This window comes from Puntigrus tetrazona, chromosome 1 (assembly GCF_018831695.1).
Source record: "Puntigrus tetrazona isolate hp1 chromosome 1, ASM1883169v1, whole genome shotgun sequence".
NCBI classification, from domain to species: Eukaryota; Metazoa; Chordata; class Actinopteri; order Cypriniformes; family Cyprinidae; genus Puntigrus; species Puntigrus tetrazona.
In genome coordinates, this window is record NC_056699.1 from 16554463 (window position 1) to 16577800 (window position 23338).

The 23338-nt window shown below is 37.8% G+C and overlaps 1 protein-coding gene across 2 annotated transcripts in view; it reads right to left on the reverse strand.

Annotated features, from left to right (window-relative positions):
* Window positions 1-23338, reverse strand: part of kcnq5b (potassium voltage-gated channel, KQT-like subfamily, member 5b) — a 78164-nt gene that overhangs the window by 13081 nt on the left and 41745 nt on the right. The window contains exons 2-9 of one of the 2 annotated variants that reach the window (XM_043241032.1): window positions 10496-10586; window positions 8236-8362; window positions 4412-4587; window positions 4158-4283; window positions 3214-3324; window positions 2477-2572; window positions 1302-1390; window positions 144-170 (exon numbers count right to left, since the gene is read on the reverse strand). In XM_043241032.1, coding sequence (XP_043096967.1) covers window positions 144-170; window positions 1302-1390; window positions 2477-2572; window positions 3214-3324; window positions 4158-4283; window positions 4412-4587; window positions 8236-8362; window positions 10496-10586 — 843 coding nt within the window. Of the gene's footprint in view, window positions 1-143; window positions 171-1017; window positions 1113-1301; window positions 1391-2476; window positions 2573-3213; window positions 3325-4157; window positions 4284-4411; window positions 4588-8235; window positions 8363-10495; window positions 10587-23338 lie in introns of both variants that reach the window. The other variant, XM_043241023.1, reaches the window with a different exon arrangement.

A 23338-nucleotide genomic window follows, 5' to 3' on the forward strand; every position in this document is an offset into this window, starting at 1 on the left:
CATATAAATTGTGACATGGCAGGAACAAGCTTCCATAGCCAAATGAGATTTAACACAAGCATAACAACAGCAATGTTTCTAATTCTGACTAATTCTGAAATGATTCATAATATGCAGTACATAAGATATGGAACAATACAAACCTTGTAGATGACTCTCCTTGATCCTTCCTTTGGGTGGTGTAAAAAGAGAAATACATAAATGTGAGTTGTTTCCAGTCAATCGTCAGGTGACAATAAACTACATGACATGACAGTTTCAGATTCACTGGATCAAGTGTATCATAGAATACTTCATGCATGCTAATGCATCAAAAGCAACAGCCAGTTCAAAAAGTAATGCATGGATGAATGCAACATTAGCATATACATGCATCTCAAAACATGCGGTATATTGCATGATGTTCCAAAGCTCAAGCAAACAAATGTGCCATATTTGAAGCCCTACTAAATGACTAGTTTGTTCTCTGTGTATTTAAAGTAATGCTTTTTAGCAGGTCTATTTACATTTCATGGTCCTATGTGATATAAGTGCATGTATGAATGACAAGCCAAAGGCACTGAAGTCTTTTTCTTAATACTATTTACCAAGACGGAGGGCTGTTCATGCACTTCATCTATAATTGGGCCATTATAACAGAATGTGGGCATAAACGTGAAATGGAGAGAAACATTACTGCCCATTCGCATCGTTTTTTCCCTTTCACTTTGAGAGAAAGACTGCAATCAGGTGATTTCATGGACAGCTAGCCCTACATTAGACCTGCTATTGTCTTTTACAATGGATCCTGGCTTATAATGATTTTTGTGGAACATATCAGGTAAATCCGAAATGGACAATGTACGTTTTTGAATGTTGTAATGAAGAGGACGTGAAAAGAGGAATGGAGCGCGTGGGAGGCAGGCACAATTATGTTACACGGGGGAATCAAACAAATAGAGGAAACTTTTCCTCTGTGGAAATATAATGAATGAAGCGAGGGATAGACAGGAGATGCTGCCAGGTGTTTGTACCTACTTTGTAGGACTGCAGGTATGCAACGCCTTCAAATGAGGTTTCCAGGTAGCAACGGAAACCGAGTTCTCATCAGCCGCATAGCTACGCCACACACACTACATGCAAAAATATATAAAACAAAAAAAAACAAGGGATAAAGAAAGAAGAGGGAATAAAAAAGAAGTAGAAACAAGCCCATAGAAGAGAAAGAGAAGAAAAAACAAAACAAAAAAGGAAAAAAAGCAGATTAGTAAAAAAAACTACACAGGTTTTTTTTTCCGGTCAGAGCAGGCACCCATACATGCCTCAGGACAGGGACTGTAGACTCATAGTGACGCCAAGTGGCCTCAAGGTAAGGACGACTACCATCGGTGGAGTAATATCGCCACACAGCCTTATTCAGGGTTAGGGAAAGTAAAACATTGTAAGCAGAAATATAAAGCGCACACACACACACACTTGTATTTCTAGCATCACATTCTATAGGTGTAATCGTTTTTTCTATGGTACAGACTGTATTTTCTTTCCCCTAAACCCACACCTCAGAGAAAATTCGGCTATTTTAATAATTGTTTTCTGATGGGGCCCTAATAAGGTCAGAATTTACTGTTATTAATGTACTTGTGGGGACATTTGGTCCTCATAATGTAGGGAGTACCAAGTACACACACACACACACACACATTTGTTTTGCTATATTTGCAAGGACTTTTTTTTTTTATTGTTTTTATACCGACCTAACAATATTTTTTATCACCCTACGTCAACCCTAACCCTAAACTTACCCATCACAGAAACCTTTTTTGCGGTCTCCCATTTTAAGATAAACTTCATTTAGCATTTTTGATCATTTTTTTCTCTTGTGAGGACCGACCAAATGTCATGTTTTGCTTTCCTCGGGTTTCACTACAAAAGCACATTCTTGCACATCGAAAGGGGGAGAAACAGAAGGGTGTAAGTGACACAAAGTCATATCAAAGAAACTGTAAAATCAGTGAAATATCACTTACTCCTTTCTGGTTCTCACCCCTCAGTATGAGGTTTACAGGGACTCTGCTTAGGTGTAACGCACAGGTTTCCGTCTTTTATGAGAACAGTCCCCCAATGCATTTAGCAACAAACTACTAATTGCTGGTATCAAAACCAAATCTGTCCATACTAAAACCAACATGTCCAAGCAAATAAAGTCTCTTTTCTGTGAAGTGAACCATATTTGTCAGTTAGGTAAGACTATCTGCAGTCTCAGACATTTCATAAAAGATTTATCCGGCAACAAAGACCACTGTGGTGCATTCAGACACAAATAACGGTTACATAAAAAATATATGAGACCATTAGCAAACAGTACTCTACTCAGAGGCATGACATTTAACATAAAAATCTCTTGTCATAAAAACGACACTATAAACCACATTCTATGGTACAGGATTGTGTAATATCCCCAAATGTGAGGGCAGATGTAATGACTCTGGTGTCTGACCTGTATGAGGCAGGCAGCAGGGTTCCTTCTCTTCTCAAAGTGCTTCTGTCTGTGCTGTTCTTGAACCTTCAGGGCAAAACCTGAACCCAAAATACCCTGCAATGCAAGTAAAGTAGAAGCATTTCACTAATGCTAGAATTAGACAACAGGACTGTAGGAAGTGCACTAATGCTAGCATGTCTTTGTAAAAGCATTTCACATTATCACATTATATTGTATGTTCACGTTAACATACAATAATGTATATAACGTATGCACATATTATGTATGGACATACATAATGTATGCAATAACATTTGTGACTCTGCAGCTTTAACTAATATGGTAAAACCCCCTTAATGTTTGTGATTTCATAATAAAAAAAAAAGGGGTGAGCCGTTTAATGTGAAATTTGAACATCCATTTTAAAGCATTTCCATCAACTCATTTAGGCTGATTTGTAAATATGGCTGCAAACCTGGTTGCTCTGACAGGGTAATCAGCCAAACTGCTTTTGCATTTTACGAAGACACCAAATAAATGTCTGCTTTAGGAAAGTTTAGCAGCCAGGAATAAGATTTTTACTGTGTACAGAAGGCTGAATACCGAGAAGAACATTAGCAACTGTCTCAATTATGCAAACTATTTATGTAAATGGATTTCTTTATCGGTGTTGTATTTGTAGACGTGACAGGATAAACAAATACTGGATTAATACTGTAAGTTGAGTAAGGAAGCAGGGTATGAGAATGGTGTACCGCAGGCAGAGTGAAGAAGGAGATCCCGAGCAGGGCGAAACCAGCAGATAGCATTCGTCCAGTCCAGGTTTTAGGAGTCTTATCTCCATAACCTATAGTAGTGAGGGTGATCTGATAAAAAAACAACAAAAGAGAGGTTCAATAATGAATGTTCAGGTTTATATAACTTTCAACTTACAAATATGAATCCATTACAGAACGTCCTCAGATGTAAAATTGTTTACAGTAGTGCAAACAAAATGTAAGTTTATATTGTAATATTACCACAAACTGCATAAGCCCAACATTAATCAACATAAACTGATCTAACCTGACAATTATAAACTGTATACACATCATGGTCTGTCTTCACTGTAAGCTGTGTTTACTGATATTGTGTTTATGGTATTGAAGGATGATATCAAACATCTTGCCCATTTGGCATCTGTCTGAACCTCATCAATACTCAATCAGAACAGATGTTCTAGATCATTTTTTAAATACCTCTGTATGTGTTTATGTCTTTACTTATGCATAAAGGTATTTTGTTTTGGGTTGAAGCAACCTGAATGAGCCTGAAATCTATTCTCTGAACCATCGAGGGCATCCGAGCGAGACCAGATGGTGATTACTTTCTATTTCCATGGAAATGGAATCTAATGGGTCTAGGCATAACCTTTATGAAAAAGAATTCAATTTCCCAAACAAGGTGGAAGGAGATGGTCGAAAAGTGTGAGCCTGAAATTATTACTGAAATTTGATATCAATGATCATTTTAAACTGAAACGTCTTGCAGTCTTCCAGTAATGTTGGACATTAACAAGACCGGCCAGAATTACCCAGGAATAAATGTATAAGAGTCACAGAAGTGCTAAAAAACATGTATCTGGCACCACAAGAAGCTCATTATAGGTCAGAATATTACTTGAAGGTCAAGTGAAGAAATGTGGAGTGTGGAGACTCACCGTGCCCCACCATAATGCATCTGCATAGGTGGCAAAGTCTTTATTGAACTCCTTTTCCACCAGATAAACTAGGAAAGAGGAAAAGATGAGCACAAGGAACCCAATGTACCAGGCGGTGACCAATTCCTGTGAGACAGAGAAGCAGACATCAGCATTTAGAGGACACCAGGATGTTACACAAAGAGTAATTCAGAGTATTAAGCACTAGCATTTAAATTATTAGTATATCAAAGTAACTGAAAAACACTTATTACCTTGCTGTGTGCATAAACTACAGATCCCAGAAGCTTCCAAGTTCCTCCACGCCGGTCCATGCGCACCATTCGCAGGATCTGTAAGAACCGTAAGCTTCGCAGTGCAGATGTTGCGAAAATGTTGCTTTGACTCCCGGCCGAAACCACCGCAACAGAGGCAATAAGCACTATAATGTCTGATGGTTAGGTAAAAGAACAGAAAGAATTGTGTCAGTAAACATTTTCCATGAATAGCATATCACGGGAAATGTAATTTGTAATGTGTGTATTGACGGCGTGTGCAAAATATTTATTTAATTAGTTACAACAGTTTAATTCTGACTGGTTAAATGTATTTGCGTTTCTTTTCTCTGATCTGCCAGGACAATTGCTTTCTGTTATAATGCACTATTTTTCTTAGTTGATAATAAAAGAGATAATAAAATAAATAAGCAGTCATAAGAAATAAAAATGGATTAGGGTGTATAATATGTAGACAGCTGGTCATTATTCCAAATGGGAGATCAGGCCACAGAAATATTTTTTAAGGAGGTTTTAAGTACTGCACCTTCAAGACAAAACTGTTTCAAAATATCCAAAACCTGCACCTGTCCTTGTAATAGTTATACTTTAAATCCTGTTGGAAAAAAGCATCCAATAATTAATTAATTTCAACCCTTTTAGACTTGAAGGCCACCTATTATGTTTTTGCCCAGCATTTATTCGGTAAATATATATGAACTGCTGTTTTTGAAACTGTGAGCATAGTGAATTAATTGACCAGTGATTCACTTTCAAAAAATTTCACGAGTTGCATGTCCTTCAATAAAACATAGAGAAAAAGAATTCAGTTTACAGTACATCTAAGTTTTAATAATTTTAAGTCTTAGTTTTTTAAGTAGCCTCCTAGTAGACCTAGTCTCCTGAGTTAGAACCACCTCCGTACATCAAATAAATATATGTATTCTTATCAAATGTCTCATTAACTTTCAATGTAGTTGAATTCGGGTACATGAGAATGACATCTCTTCATCTAAAACTAGACAATTGACTTTACAGATGAGAGTTTACAGAAGAACATAGCCTGTTCATGTAAATGCTTGAAAAGAGTGATTTCCTAACTACTATTTTGCCCTTATTCTGTGGGAAAAAAAAGGACTGAGCGAAAGAGACAGAAAGAACAAGCGAAGGACACGGGAAGTTCACATAGAAACCACATCCAGTTGGAGAAGCGACATCAAACCCTCAAAAAACACAAACAACTCCAAGGCACTACTCAATTGCAATAATATTTTCTTTCTCTTTCTGATCCTCCCTCTAATTTCTCATATACTTTGTAGCTGATGAGCTCAAACTTTCCAGAGAAAGGGCCTTCATGCTCAGCCAGTCTACTGCTCCGTGCTGCAGTCTGTCGTTATAAGTCAAATCAACACATTACATGTGTTCTTAAAGTCTTTGGGGAGTCTCGAGCTGAGAGAGAAAATGCTTATTTAGGTGTAGAAGTGCACTCTAGATCTATAAATTCTGACTCTGTTATTCAGCACAGCAGAGGGATGACTCATGAACTCAATGAAAAATACATCAGGCCTTCACATGAAAGAGACCACCATCACCATTCAGAATCAGCCCCGTTGAAAAGTGAAAGAATTTGGTTCCACTATCTTTTAAAAATGACAATTAAACAAAGAATGATGAAGTATTATGGAGTGTTGGGTTCAAAAGCCTGAAACCCTTAATGTTTTGTCTGACATATTTCTAAGATAACACAGCGTACATAAAATATGTAACAATTTCAAAGTCCTACTTTTAATGCTTATGTCAGATTTAAAGGACAGCAGTATTGTGAACAATGCCGGAAGCAAAGGTTTGACAAACTCATCTCCACCTTGGATGGCCTGAGGGTGAGTTTATTTGCAGCAAAATGTTTAAATTATTCCTTTAAAAACAGATTTTGAGTAAGGTGAATGCTATATATTAAACTACCTACATGTGAAATTTAGCTAATACGATACATTATAGAAATGTACCATTTTTTGGCTGTTATTTGACAAGTCTAAGCAAAATATATGTAAAATAAATGTTTTGTTTTTTTTCTGGGATATGTGATGAACTAACTAACAGCCAGGAGACACCCATTCTTGGTGTTGCTATAATCTGCTGGGGAGTACAACAAAATCCCATACATCCTCATCTGAACACCACTCTTTCTTTGATAGGGTGCACTCATCAGTTTAACACACAAATAACATCTAATGGCGGCTAATGACGTGTTCAATCAATTAGGAAAAATACACTTAATTTAAACGTGACAAAGCAAAATAAACCCTATCTGAACAAGTTTATTCTGGAACTGCTTCCCAAACTTAAAACTCCCCAGCAACAATCAATATGAAGCATGAAAGCATGATGTTCGCAAAACTATTTGCCCTCAGGTCCTGTAGGACTTCAGCGTACATAAATCTTCACTCATAATGACTTTAAAATGATCTAGAATCAATCATTAATCATTATTAATTCTTAGTGCATTCTGTTTCCATTAACATCATATTGATGAAATAGGGCTGTGAATGTCTGCATGTGTGTGTTTGCGTGCGTGCGTGGTATAAAGTGAGTTCAGTCAGAAAGAAAATGACATAATTCCATGTTCACATGCTATAAAACCATCTTCACAAGCTTCAGAAGTCTCTTAAACATTACTATGTTCAAATTAGTTTCAAGAAGTAGTCTAATGGTTATATGATAATGTTTTAAATGGATATGGACACTGAATGCCCGAAGACCAACCATTAACCAAATTGTTTTCACCGCATTATTTGATATTATAATTTTTCAGATTTGAACATTTTAGTACCTGTCTAGTTCAGTTCTAGGGACACTTCATATAAATTCCCAGAAAGTCAAAAATATAAAATCCAACTGATCAAAAATGAGCACGAGTGTAAATGTGAAATAAATATGAATAGTACAGCTGCACAATTGAGCTACATAAAAATGTTGTTTAAAAAAGAGCTACGCTTTAATACGCAACCTTGTACAGTAATAGAGTCATCAGTGTCCCTGATGTTTGGTATCGAGACCTTTGCTAGTGCCTGGCTTTGTGTTCATCACGTACTAACAAAGGAGAATAGGGATCAGATCGAGGCATGGCTTAATAGAATCTCAAAGGACATTTGGTCTGCAAACACAGACACATTAATCACATTATTAATGATGTTCATTATCCACATTTAGATCGATAAGGCCAGTGCTAAGTGTTAGCACTTAAGAACAGACACCACAAGCACCTACACACACTTAAACAAAGTAAGACATTATTAATAGCGAAGCCACTGTTAATGAGCTCACACAGTGTAACAACAGTCTGGAGAACATTAGTCAGGTTGAGGGGTCACTGAATGAGAGCTGTTTGCAGAAGTGGATTTGGTAGTTTTTGGCAGCCCCAACTGGGGAAAGCCGGGTAAAAGGATTGGGGTCAATGGGTAAGTGCAGTAAGGTTATTTTACAGGCACAAGACACTTCCTTAATGGTGATCTACAGTTACTGTATGAGGCTGTTGCCTTGGTTACATTGGAATATAATTTGTGTCATCTCGGAAGGATGAAAGCTGACTAGAGCAATTTATTTGTGAGGGGGTTTTAGTGTTAGATAGACTGTGTGAACTGGGACTTTACACCTAGCATAGATCAGATATGTGAAGGCCTGCTGGACCTAAGTTGTAAATTGTGTTTTTGTGTTCTCCTATTTCACAAAGGCTGCATTTATTTGATACAAAATGAAAATAGTTATATACAGTTTATGATTCTCATTTCATAGAGAGAAATTCTGCACATTGATTGAAAGCTCACCTATAACACAGAACGGCTTCCTCACGAAGCGTAGTCGTCCCTGCCATCCCCTGTATCGGCAACAGCAACCAGCAGACCAGATTCGAATGATGTACTCAAGCCCAAACACCACAATCATCACAAACTCCTACAGAGGCAAAGAAAGACATTTGAAGTTTATTTGTGTGGGTGTGCACATGTTTCATCTGTGGTTGTGAAACTGATAACATTGTTAACGAACAACTTTAGAGCTACACACAGTAACATACATTACACAGTCAGATAAGTACCATACATAGCCCACAACAGTACTTTTTAATAAAGCAACACGGATAGAGGTGTCTTTGCCTGTCAAATAAAATCTGCAGGTCAGCTATTTTTTGATACAAGAAAAAATAACCTGATTACGGATCCATTAGTGAACTTTTATTCAGTCAGTCTTTTTTTTTGCTCAAAATCAGACAGTATAACTCCATGTAAAAGACCTTTATGGAAAGAAAAGTGTAAAAGACAGCGACGTCACCCCACTACAGCCCAGCCGGGAGTCCCACCATAGAGCCCGGCTTGCATGCGAGTGTCTGGGGGCCGGGTCTGGCTGGGTCTAGCCTGAGGGAGCGACCTTCCGTGGGACCACCACCTGTGGCAGTGACTGTAAGAGGCTGGAGCTTTGTTGTTTGGGCGGCGGCTAAAGGCGGGGCCTCGTACACAAAATCTGGCTTTAGGGTCATGGAATGTCAAATCACTGGGGGGGAGGATTGTTTCATCTGTCCTTCGGCAGTATGTTTTGTACACTCGGGTAAAGAGAGGGGCCGAGCTGTTAACTGATCACCACCTGGTGGAGTCCTATCTACCCTGGCTGGCTCGTGGAAGTCCTGAGGCAGCTGATGGGTACTGGTGGGCCAAGCGGACTGCGGCCTGGATGGTTGTGGGGGCAAAAACTCAGGACTGGGAGGAGTTAGGTAAGACCATGGGGAAGGACTATCAGTTAGCCTAGACCTTTGGCAAATCCTCTGGCACAAGGGTGAAGAAGTGCAGCTGTAGCTTGAATTGAATTTTAGCAACAGACGTTGAATTGCCGCTAATGTAAAAGTCAAAGTAAAATGCGCAAGTTTCATTTTTTTAACTAGGCTATTTAAAAGCGAAAGAAAGTGAGGGAAAGAGGAAAAATCACTGTCACCCACACTCTCTGTCAAGCTATTTCTCTCTCTGTCACTCACTCTTCCTCTAACATACAGACAAAAACTCACTCATTCACTCCCTCACTCTGCCACTCTCACACGCTTTCTCTCTGTGCCTGTGTATGCAAATTAAGCTGTAAAATAAATAGTTTATCCCTTTAAATGCAGTGGATGAGCAAAAAAACTTTAATGTTACATATTAGCGCAGGTATTTTGCCTATCATAAGGCATATACAAACACATACACATATACAAACATATAATACGCACATACAGCAGCAGATATTGACTGGTAACCTTATATGGAGTTTTTGAATTCACAGAGGTTTTCAAAGACCTCTATTTTGTTGACTTAGCTCCTGTCTCAAGGGGCAGCAGTATGATGAAATAAAAGATTCCATTATGATCATATAAGTGCTGCCTACAAATCACACAGATCATGTTTGGTGTCAGCTGAGTCAATAAAACAAATCAGGTCCATTTGTATGGCCATCATTACCAGTACACAAACCAGCAGTCTTCCATGAACAGAAAACTAGCATAACACGAGCCTTTGATCCAATGTTCATATCTCTCACCTGTAGCTGGCTTTTGTCAGGGCTTTGTAATCAAATAACTATTGACAATATTCCATCATGCTGCATTAAAGGGATCAAGTAAACCACAAGGTCTAAATGTGGGGCATATTTGGTTGTGTTTATATTGTGATTTACTCATTTGGTTACCTTGACATTGTGTTGTACTATTATCACTTCACAATATTTGCCTTTAAAAATGTGTGGAGACTCATCATCAGACAGATAGGAGCTGAACTTGGTGGAGAGCAGAGGCAATTTGCTTTAGAGAATTAGAGGATATCGCCTGTATCTCCTATAGGCCAGAATCGGATGTTTTCCGCTTTTAATTACAGTAATCATAAGCGTAGAATCATATAACATTGATAAATGCAGGATGTCGCATTATATAATGTTTAAGACATACGGTATTAGAGAACAGTTAACACAGAGTTCATGTGATGTTTTTCTTTAAAGTGCTTAGCATGAGACGGTTCTCATGCTTTATCCTGTTTGGATTTTGTTTTGACACTGTAGTTCAACTCTTACCAAGATCAGGAGACTTCGAGAGGCCATTTCCTGGTGATCTGGAATGGTTGAGAAGACAGACAGCACCAAGCAGCCAAACACCAGGACGAACCTGTCAAAAAACAAGAGGGAGAACAAAAATTACTTCATTGAAAGATTTTTGCCACACATGCACCACCAACAAAAAATGCTTGTATTTACATTTCTATGTCAAATGCAACTGATGTTAATAGGATAAGGCACTAATAGGAAAAAAAACAAACTTCTTTAAAATATTTAAAACTCTAAGTACCATAACGTTAATTTCCCATCAACAATATGAAGTATGGCATGAGGGAAACCGCTGTTCAGAGAACGACTGTGTCTGGAGATTTGCATTATTGACCCCTTCAAATAAGGGGTGGGGGACATCTGTATTTGATCATTGGACTTCTGCGTCAGCCGCCTGATCTCTCTCCCTCTCTTCCATTAGCTTTATCCCTCTTGCTCCATTATGTCGGGTTCCCACTGTTTCTTTTTCTCAACTACTTCATCTATCTCTCTGCAAATTCTCATGCTTCCATTCTTCTCTTTCCCTCTTTCTGTCTTGCTGCTATATTCTTCCACAAAATAAAATAAAATTAAATAATAAACTAAATTAAACTAAACTAAAATTTTTTTTAAATATTCAGCCCACCGTTTGCTGTAATAGATGATATCATTGTATTTACAATGACATCACTGTGGCTTGAATGACATTAGCTTGAAATCACATTTATATAAACCTAAATACCCATGTATTTATAAGACAAATCACTCAAACTTTTGTAAAACCCATCTTCGAAAGCCAAGTAATATTACACTGCTGAACTCTAACACAGAGCTTCACAGCCCAAAGGTCCATGAAACACATTTCTATGTCCTAATGCAAGTGGACAGAACTGAATAGATCAGAGAAAATACAACCTTGACTGACCCTTTGACTTGATGATGAACAGTGTTTGCTGCAGTGAGCAGTTATCAAAGAGCTTTGCACCCAAGAGCACTGACGCAACAATTATTATTTTTTACGAATATACTGCCCTCTTTCCCTGTTTTATATACTTTGTAAAATTATCATAAGAGCCGATTAAGCACCATCTTCATCAAAAATGTTTACAAAATATTCCCAACGTAAGACCAAAAATTGGAGCTATTGAGACTCCTTTCGAGCGGTGCCATGTGGTTAAGCAGGACTTTGTCTAAACTGACCCGTGTAAACTAGAAGAGGCTGTAATTTAAGCCTGTATGAGAAGGGGCTTATAAAACAGAGGTTAAAGGCTTCATCCAGTGTTGGTGCAGCGTTTGTGTGAAAGCAGTGGGCGTGATGGGGCGCATCACCCTTTGACCTGCCCTCCACTCGAACACAGCGGCCCAGCTCCTTTACAGAGAACACAGATCAGAGGGCAGGGGCAGCGTTTTCCATAGGCTGTCATATGGCAATGTCATTTCTGAATGTCTGCATTTGCTCATAATTACAGTCTTTTCCAAACAGTGTAACTACAAAATATCGCATGCGCTTTAATTCGGGCTAGAAGGCTAGAAGCAACCACAGACATGCTTCAAGACATCACGTTTACAAGTGTGATATTGTTTTTATACCAGTGTTGCTGTTGTTAACTAAAACTATTAAAAAAGCATTAGTCAAAATTAAGTAGTAAATTGCTGCCTTGAGGGCGGTGTGCCAACAAATAGCACTTCTGCGCTACGGGCTTTCTATGTTTGAATCCTGGTTTCCCACACTGCTTCCTGTAACTACGCTGTCCTATCAAAATAAAGGCAAAAAAAAAAGAAAAAAAAAGTAGTAAGTTGCAATAAATAACATATAAACATCAGAAAAAATTACAGGGTGACATTTGCAACAACCACCTATACTGGATGGATGGTTGAAATGAAGCAGCGCAGAAAGTAGACTGCAATAGACAGTACAATTATCTGCCAAGCAGCCAGTGCCTGTCTGTTCTTTAGGGCTGTAAGAGAGCTCTTCTACTCTCCTGCCTCTTGTCAGCTCACTCAGACAGGACTATTTCAGTGCAGAGCCCAGGGCTAAAATGCTCTTTTTTTCCAGAGGAAAAAGGAAAAAGAACAAGTGCATGGAACTGAAGTAGCTCCCCTCATCAATCATCTGTTAGCCCTAGCTAATTACACAACCCTGCTCTCCTACCTTGTTCTTTTGTACCTGCGTGTCATTTCCTGCCCTGGTGGGTGGCAGTTGGTGTCTGTGGAGTGTCACGGCCTTTGATGTTAAAAGAGAGGATCTTAACATTTACATGCAGACCACAGTAAACACACGCACACTTTGGCTCACTGAAGTGCCACTTAATAGGCATCGTTTTGCATAATCAAATTGATTTGTTTTGAAGGTGAGTGCCAGGGACGAGTGACTAATGAACCAAATCTCCCTCTCTCACACAGATATGTATCACGCCATATCATTATTTCCTATTTGATGTTCAAAACAGCAGATGGAAGCACAAATTATATTTCTGTCTCTATAATCTATATCACTAAACATAGTATTATACATAGTTAACAATCAAGTCTCTTACGGATGATCATGTCTATGCAACTAGCAGTGTAGTAGTGAACAACCACAAGGTGCTGGAAAAAAGGGTGTGCGTGTCTTACAGTCACATAGAATTAAATGCAAAGCAGGCGAAAAGAGAGACAAATCTGGTTTGTGTGCGTGTGTGCATAAAAGCTTTTTTCTTCGCTGTCTAGTGGTCGCTCTAAGCGCACGTGTGAGCTCGGGCAACGGAAAAGTCCCGGCAATCCTGCAAACACTACTGCCGTGTGAGCTGTCCGTGGTCCTGCACGCAATTAGAAAAGCTGCACAGAAGGTCTGTAACGAAGCTTGATGCGCAGATAATGATCACCAAAATCCTCTCAAAGCTGCATTGACACCCAAGAAAGTTAAAGAGCTGACATCTGTATTTAACCGACCCATACCAGTAGAAGAAAGTATGTAGGACACCTCAACAAGAGTGAGCTGCCGCCAAACAACAAACTCTTCGACTTATTTGAATTTAAAACAAATTATGTCTCGATCTGATCTTATCAAGCAGGGGTCTGGAGCTCGAAATGAGGCCCTTAAAGATAATTAAAAAATATTTAGAATAAGACAACACATGCACAATTGGAATAATTGAATACAATATATGGAAGACTTGAATATATGAGAATCCCATTTGTGAACTTTAAGTAATTTGCAGATCCATTAATATTTTTATAACGCATAAAAGATTTTAAATGGTTCTAGTTAAAAATATTTGAACATTCATAATACTTTAACCTTCATATTTCCGTCTTCTTTTTCATCAGGTGCATAATGCACGTATTTTTAAAAACCTTGATTCTCCAGACTTGACCGATTGCAAAACAAACCGTGTTCGGAAGCGTGCTCGCTGTCCCTGTGTCAGAGACAGAAGCACTGCCCTAACATAAACAAGATAATGAGGATTGTATATCATGCTTTTCAAAAACACAAATATACGGCAATGCCAGCTGTCCAGTAAAGCAAGTGCAGCATCTGTTTGTACAATAATGACATTATTCTCCACCGCAAGGCTTCATTTCCAAGCAACAAAACAAACAAGTCACTACATAAACCATCAATTAGTCTATATACAGTGTCTCTTTAGATTCACTTTTCAACCATGTCTTTACTTGAGTCTCTGTCTGAGCTCTGTTAGCAGTAACAGGCTGTCATCATGTGAAGCACACTGCTGCAGTGTCATTGGCTCCTCGTCAGCGTTACAGATACTGCTGTGCTGACGGTTTTCTCCTTACTGAGAGAGCGGCTCTCTTCTCTCTTAATATTCTTTATGAAGTAGGTTATTTCCAAACCGATGCGTTTTTTTGTCACATTTGAAGACAATAAGATCAGGGATAGGAATCGATGCGGGGAATGTTTGATACTGCATCCAGCCCAACCAGGACTTAATCCCACAAGAAATATGTTTGTAGCATTGATTTGTCAGTGCTGCATAACCAGAAGTTCATCCGCCTAGAAAAGAATAAATTAGACATCCTTACATCTCAAATAATGAATGGGGTTTTACTGAATAATTCATGCAAACGCTTAAACAAAAATACTACTGTAGCTTCACATTTATGAGGTTTAATCCTCTTGAATCCTGGCGCGGTTGCCAGTTTAAGAGCCTTACTGTAACTCTGAAAAGTTGTGGCATTCAGCGTTATGCGGAAAATGCTGTCAAATTGAGCTTAACTGTTATTGACCCACATGGAAATAAAATGTTAATAATATTCACGTGAATTTTATGTCAACGTACACTTTTGAAATAAATAAATGTCTATCCTTTACTTACTCTACCTTAATGTCAAAATGTAAACAGGCTTTTGACATATGAAATGGCTCCAATTCTAACAGTTTTACTTCATATGTATATATATATATTTAATACATGGAAGTGTAATATACACTGCATATTTTAAAAACCAAAAGCTAAAAGCATTACCATGATGTACCATATATGTATATATATATATATATATATATATATATATATATATATATATATATATATGTATGTGTGTGTGTGTGTGTGTGATTTTTACAGAAAGACTGTAAAAATGCTGTAGTAAAAGCCTATTAATTGATTTAACAATAACCTACCTTTCATATATGGTGAAAATTGCATTTATGTAATTCTACTGTAAAATACTGTATTACTAAGTGCACAGTTATAATGCAAATAACAGAAAGTGATGAAGTCAAAGACTGCTACTAAAATCAGCACTGATGTATTGTACAGCCTCCCATGAAAGCCTGCTGGTGTGATGTCTGGGCTTTCTGCATCAACTGATGTGTGAAAAAAGTGAAGAGATGAAAGAGTTGCCTACCCTTTGATGACAACAACTCCAGACAAAATGGCTTTTTAGCATACAGCATTAGCCTAAGTAACTTACAGTAGACTGCGCAGTAAATGCACTTGCACCATAATAGAAGGATGGTTTACCAAGTCTGTATTTACAGATTTTAGTGTTTAGCGGCACACTGAGATAAGCTGCGCCAAAGGCTAATCTTTACAGTATCAAAGCTTTATCTTACCTCCCCGACTGTTGGTTTACCAGGTAGATGCTTGCAGTGAGCAGAAGAGATTTGTATCAATCTACACAGGTTTGATCAGTGTGCTATGCAAGAAATGATAAACGTCCACATGACTTTTTGCTCTTATTCATAGTCTGGAGGAGTTGAGGCTTGCTGCTTGAAATCAGAGCTAATCTATTGATTTTGGGTAGTCGGAGTGGAATGATTTCGCAGGAGGATTTCAAATATATTTTAGAAACATTGTTTTCATCTGTCATACATCTAGCAATGAGGCATTGAGTCTCGTGTCCGGAATAATTGGAAAGTCTGGAAGTGTGTGATCCTCAATCCTTTAGTGCGTGAAGCCCGGTTTTTAACCATTTAGTTACCAAGTGTATGATGGCAAGCATTTTAAAATCTGTTCAGATAATGTTGATGTTCAGCGTAGTGTGTTTCAGCCTTTACTCAATGCTAGTGTGTTTACATAATGTATATTTGTGCATGCTAATGCCTTTTGATCATTTAACATTAAATATCAGCAGCCTGCATGCTTAATTGAAAAAATTATTAAACAGATGTGTGTTACACAAACAAATTACGTACCTTATTAATCCCATGACGACAGTTGCAGATTTATGCGATGGCTTATATAAAACTCAAGTCTCGCTTGACTTCAGGTCAAAGTCCTGAAGGGCTATGCGGTTATAGAGTTAGAGTTTAATCCAAACTAATGATGAACGCTGAGCGAAATGTAGTTCATGAACTGTGCATAATGCAACACCACCTGAAATGTGCTTCTAAAGAGAAGGAAATTAACTGAAAGGAAGTTCATGTAGAAAGTTATGCATGGTTGCACACACTCCTTAAATATTAAACTTTTTTTAAACCCAGGCTCTTTGGAAAAAAATGTGCCTGTGGTGACATGTCTGCAAAATTATATTACTCTGCTTCTTGCATATTTAGCAGCAGAAATGTAAAGTACTTAGCGGTAAAAAGTTAAGGTTCTGTAGTGTTTGAAAACAGTACCAGGCAGCTACTCTTAACTCTGCATCTAATTACACACACACACACACACACACACACACACACACAATTCCTGAAGTTACCATGCCATTTTATCTTGCTAATTCTTTGACTTATTTTATTGTGACTTCACTAGGTGAGCTACTGAGCAAGTTTACAATAACATATAGCGGCAATGTTGCTAATGTAATGTTGTATTAGTGTACAAATCATGCACGATGATAAAAATGGTCATAACTTTGTATTGTGCAATGCACTGAATGAAATGAGGTCCTCACTAATCGATTACGATCTTCCCTATAATCATAATTTTTTTATGTTGTTAGTGTTTTACTGCCACCAGTGTTCAGTTCAGTTGGAGTGTAGAGAAATGTAGGTAGAGAAATGTTTTTGCAATAAGCCTAGGTTTTTTGTCTTTTTTTTTTTTGAAGATTCAGTCTTTATTCATTTTAATTGCGTGAATAGTGATTGCATATACAAGAGGTCTCCTCCACAGAAGAGCAAAACATGACAGAATTTTAATTTGTGGGTGAACTGTGAACTTTCATAAGCCACCATCCGGTTTAAATGTGCCTGTCAAGGTGAAGAATTGAAGTGGAGCAAAGAGGGCGTTTTCACGGCTGCAAGAGTCTTTCCAAAATTATAACAAAAAAGCACATGCATCAGATTCAAGCAGCAGATTCAACCCTTCCTGCTGCCTGGCTTTTCTTTCATCTTAATATAAACTGTTTTTCTGTGCTTCTTAGGAGAAACTGTGATTGTTTAGCCATGTTGAGAGAATAGCAGCCCCTGCAGTTTCTGTGCCTGAAATAAAGCCCTGGCATAGTAATTGAGGAACTGCAGGGGTCCAGATGCTGAGAGGGCTAAAGGATTACTGCAGCGCTTCTTCCACTTCTAAACCAGCTGCTTCAGAATTTAACAGTTCAATCTGTACAAATTGGTTAGTATGTGCTAAAACCATCTAAACAGTTTAAAAATGTTTATGTTTCCAAATGACAGAATACCCCACAGGAAATAATTACGTCGCAGCAGATTCCCTGTAAACGTCAAAATCTTATTTGTTTCGTTCGCATTAAATTCCACCCATATCCCAAATGATCACTTCACCTTGCTTCGCATTGCAACACCTAACTAGCATTACCCCATCAACCTCCCACCATCTTTCCTTGTATCTCTCCGGCACGATACCTCTGACAAACCACAATTAAAGAATAACAGATGGATTGTATGCGTCAACTGTCTAATGATATTTAGCAAGGCAGAACACTTGGAGTGTGAGGAACAGCTGGGCACACTAAATAACATTATAATCCTACTAAGTGTGCAGAATAACTTCTGGAAATGCTCTGTCATGACAGTTTGCTCACAGACCACTGAGAGCAAAGTAATCTAGTTAACAGAAAAAATAAACATGAGTCGAGTATGTTTAATTCTTTCAAAAAAATAACACAAGATCACATCTGTGCGTATGATAAAACTGCTGAAAACGTGATATGAAATGATACAATTATGCCACATTAAACAAATCTAAAAAACAGCACATCTTCATTCGTTCAATAGCTTTGAAAAGTCATGATCGTTCTTGCCCTTTTGGCTAATGGACACATACAGCCAGACTCAAAGATAAGGCTGAGAAGCAATTTACTATATAAGGATCTTGGATATTGCTGATATATGAGCCAATATATGAGGTCGCACAATAGTCTATTATCACTTCTAATGTTTGATGAACTGTTTCAAGAAAATCGATACGTAATATAAATGTCCCACATCCATCAAACACTTTTAAACACTAAACTGAAAACAGCCTTGAATGCAATAGAACGATTTTAGAAGGTTATGGATACAATCCCATTCCCCAATTTCACACTTAATTATATAAGATAGGTAGGGTGGGCTTAATACAGTATGTGTCAGTAAGGAAAAATCTGTCTATCTACACTCTTAAAAATGCTTCCCGATGCCACAGAAAAATATTTTTTTTGTCTAAATGTCCAATAAAAAACTTTACCGTCTGAAGATATTACCGTTTTATTTTACTGTAAAGAAGAGACACTAAAAACATTTAAGACATTTTACACACCACAAATATATATCATATATAAGAGCTCCGAAAATTCAAACACTGGGGACATGCAGAAGATATAAAAGTAAAAATAGAATCGTTCCCAATCTGGGGAGTCGTAAAATTCATTCCTCACACCAGACTGAAGCAAAGTCTTGTGTCAAGGTCGCCATAACCAGTAACAGTACTCAACACGTTTCATTTTATGTACATATATTAATGAAATTGCAGAAAATTGGTTAGTATTATGAAAATGTTAGTATGAGATATTAAGCAAATACATATGCTCACGCAGACTTGAAACTCTGAAAAAATACTGGATTGGATTCTACAGCCATCTGGCAGCAAAGGCACAGACTCTACGCCCAGACACTTAGTGCAAACTGTGTTAAGTCTGTCGCCCCACTTTAAACGGCAACCATTCATCAGACCTGTTTATATGTGAAGCTAAATCTCATCTGATTGATCACGGCCTTCTCTTTCTGCCTCTCCACAAACGGGTATTAATGACGGAGGGTCACACGGTAATGAGACACCCAGACACCTTCTTCTACTCTCATAATGATGTCGGTTCCTCTCTCAGGGACGGGGTCCGTGTTGTTCTCTCTGCAGGCTTGTATCCAAGGAAAGACATTTTTACGGGCCGCACAGCCTTAGTGAAAGATGATAATGGCTTTTAAAATTCCTGACATTTACCACAGTTGTCAATTATAAATCTTTTATCTGGTTCAGTGACATAATAGAGTGTCTGCAATAATGAAAAAAGAAATGACTTCAGACATGTAAGAAGCTCTTAGAAATGTACCTTTTGTTTGCGTGTTTTTATAAACTTGTACATAATTTGCAGAAAAAGATAAATTGCAAAAAATGTGCGTTTAAAATCCAAAAATATAATCTGCCTAAGCATCCAAACACTCACAATTTTGGGTTTATTTAAATTTGATTATTTAAATTTTTAATTTCAGCATTTGTTGGTGCATGACTATTTACATTGTAGACCGAAGAAAACGTGGAATTCTGTAGTAAACAAAAAAGAGTGAAATAACTGAAAACACATTTTAGATTCTTCAAAATAGCCACCCTTTGCACACTCTTGGCATTCTCTCTGTGAACTTCATGAGCTAGTCACCTGAAATGGTTTTCCAACAGTCTTGAAGGAGTTCCCAGAGATGCTGAGCACTTGTTGGACCTTTCGCCTTCATTTTGCGGTCCATCTCATTCCAAACCCCCTCGACTGGGTTTAGGTCAGGTGACTGTGAAGGCCAGGTCATCTGGTGCAGCACTCTATCGCTCTCCTTCTTGGTCAAATAGCCCTTACGCAGCCTGGAGATGTGTTTGGGGCTATTGTCCTGTTGAAAAATAAATGATGGTCCAAGGAAACGCAAACCGGATTGGATGGCACGTCACTGTTGTAGCCATGCTGGCTCAGTGTGCCTTCAGTTTTGAATAAATCCCCAACAGTGTCTCCAGCAAAGCACGCCCACACCATCTCCTCCTCCAATGCTTCCCGGTGGGAACCATGCATGTAGAGACCATTTGTTCACCTTTTCTGCGGCACACAAAGACACGGCGGGTGGACTCAGATTTGGACTCATTAGACCAAAGCACAGATTTCCACTGGTCTCATGTCCATTCTTTGCGTTTCTCGGCCCAAACAAATCTCCTCTGCTTGTTGCTTTTCCCTAGCAGTGTTTTTTTAGCAGCTATTTGACAATAAAGGTCTGATTTGCGCAGTCTCCTCTGAGCAGTTGACGTAGAGATATCTCTACTACTAGACCTCCATGTGGCATTCATCTGAGCTTCTGTTAACTTCTGTTTTTTTTGATGCTTGTGACTTGAACGAACTCATCCTCAGCAGCAGAGGACTCTTGGTCTTCCTTTCCTGGGGCAGTCCTCATGTGTTTTTCCGAATTATTAAATTGTTCTAAATGATCTATTTATATTACTCATTTTGTGTTTCACATTATTCTGTTTTTGAGCCAAGTCTGCATGTTTTCTAAAATATTACTAAACTGTGAAGCAAAGATTATTTTAATAAATATATTAGCCTATGCCAAACTACTTAACAAGGCTTTATTTTCAGCTCTATAGTAAGAATTGCAATTATGTATTGTTGTCATTGACCCATCTATGAATTTAACACACTCTCTCATGCTTGTGACGCATTTAAGCTAATTAAATTGCTTTTAGAAGTTTCAAATACATTTTAATGCTGATACCATACCACAACTCAATACAATATACAAACAATATACTTTAAATTTATATTATCGATGAACGTTGCCACTGGCCAGCTAAAATAAAGAAACTATGACAGTAGCCAGAGGTCAAGAACTGAAGGAATTTGTTTATTAGATCATGAATATACTAGGTTAAAGATGGAGATGATATTCATGTACGTCATGCAGATATCGATGGGGAGTTAAAGTTCCTGTATGGCATGCAGGGTCATCAAGGAGGTCTACAACTTTACTTATTCAGTCTATTACCACATGTCTGAAATGCAAATCTGTTTGTGTTTATCTTTGTCAGTGTGAGTTATGAAACCATGACCTGCGTGGGATCAGGACTCCAGTGAGATTTTGTATATATACACGTATGTGTAGAATTAGCCCACAAGCGCACGCTTCCATCTCTGTTAAAGCCGCTCTATGCATTACATGCTCTTAACCCCGAGAACGGCACCATGGCGCTTGTTTAGAGTAATGATCAGTTACAATATTTGAATCAAACCAATGCCAAATGAGTGGAATCAATCCAGAAATGGAAAGCGCCTGCAGACAACAATCTCTCTGAGAACAGAGGCAAGACTGCAGCAAAGCGTAGATCAGATTCAAAAAGAAAATGATTTAGCTGCAATGCAATTCAATTTATTAAAACAGATATTAGAATAGTTATTTTAAATGATAACAATATTTCACAATATTAGTGTTTTACATGTATGAGACTGCAAACTTTTTTTGGTAGAAAATGTCTCTCTCTCTCTCTCTCTCTCTCTCTCAAAAAAAAATTTAATAGTAATAATAATAATACTAATCTGTTGAACCGTGAAAGAAGGGAAAAGTATTACTCTGGGCTTTGCCTTTATAGAGTCTATCTGTATCTTCTCTCTTGTCTGAATCTTGATGATGATGAAGAACGGGTCTGATGGCACAGCTTCTTATAGAATGTCTATCATAAATTAATCAAAGACAGGGATTCTGAAATGGCTTCTCAGTTAAACAGAGCTCTTTCATTCTGGCTCATGCAGCTACTGTATCAGAAACAAGATCAGAAGAGTTTAGAGTCACCATAGACAAACGTAAAGGAATAGTTCACTAAAACATTTCAATTCCGTCATCTTTTACCTCAGGTAGATCCAAACCTCTGCTGAACACAAAGAAAAATATTCTAAAGAAAGTTTGTAACCAGGCTGTTATGGTCACCATTGACTCCCATTGTTTTTTTTCCTACTATGGAAGTCAATGGTCACATATTTCAACATAACATAGTATGCATTTATTTATTTATTATATGAAATTAAAAAAAAAAGTTTTAAAAGTAAATTTATATCCTCTAAAGCTAGTACTATAGTGACTCGTCTTAAAGTCTGGATACGAGAAACAGATCAGAAATGAAAGCAGTGTGAACAAAGCCGTGATCAGAAATCGGTTTACTGTATAGGGATGTCAATCATCCATTTAGTTTTTCTCATCCCCGACCGATCAGTGTACGTCACTCTTTGAATGCTGATGATCTGATCTCTGCACTGAACAAACCATTGAAGTGTTTGAACTGGGAGACTGAACATTCTTGTTCATACTAATCTGCTTTTGCCCCAAGATATGTTTATTTAGCAAGAGTAAACACAATTTTATGAAACACATACACATACACATAGACACACTTCAGTAGAGCAGTCAGTAGTTCTCAGGGGAGCAAGCTGGACCATAGCCAGATGCAAAGAAGTCAGTAAACACACACAAATGAAATATAGAGTCAAATATAATAAAGGTGAGAAACCAGTTCACTACAGAAAAAAATACAGGTGGTAAACGAAGTATCATTACATTTATGACAGCAGCTATTCATCAAATAATGGAGAACAACTATTTATACCATATATATATAATTCATCTTTTCATAAGTCATAATATGTATGTTTATTAGTAAATTTAGTTACTTTTTTTTTACTCCAAACCATTTTTTTATTCTATACCACTGAAAGCATATCAATAAATTTGTGCATAACCCAAAATACATCCTCATCAATGCTGTATGATATAACAGACCTCCTCAGTCCAAAGCTATTTAGCCTAGGCATGACAGCATGGGATGATGGATGGTCTATTGGTCTATGATAAATGAACTATACAGACCCTCCGAGGATTCATAGAAAAGACAGAAGCTGCATTCTGTGTAAGTCATACGCACTCATCTAGAGCAGTTGCTTATGGACTCTCTCATCTGTTTTATGATTGATCATGGCAGCAGACAGCAAATGACGCCAGATTAAGGATCAATAAATCAATCAGGAGATTTCCCAGCACCTTTTAATCTCCCTGGTTGCCGACAAACAGCAAAACATTGTGATGGAGACGCATAATAATAAACATGCGAATAAATGAATTGTGAAAGGTTATTTATAATTAGAAGGCTCCTGTAATGAACAGATACGTCTGATAGCCTGTCTTGTAGCAATTTGTGAATGTTTCATTTGACGTCAATG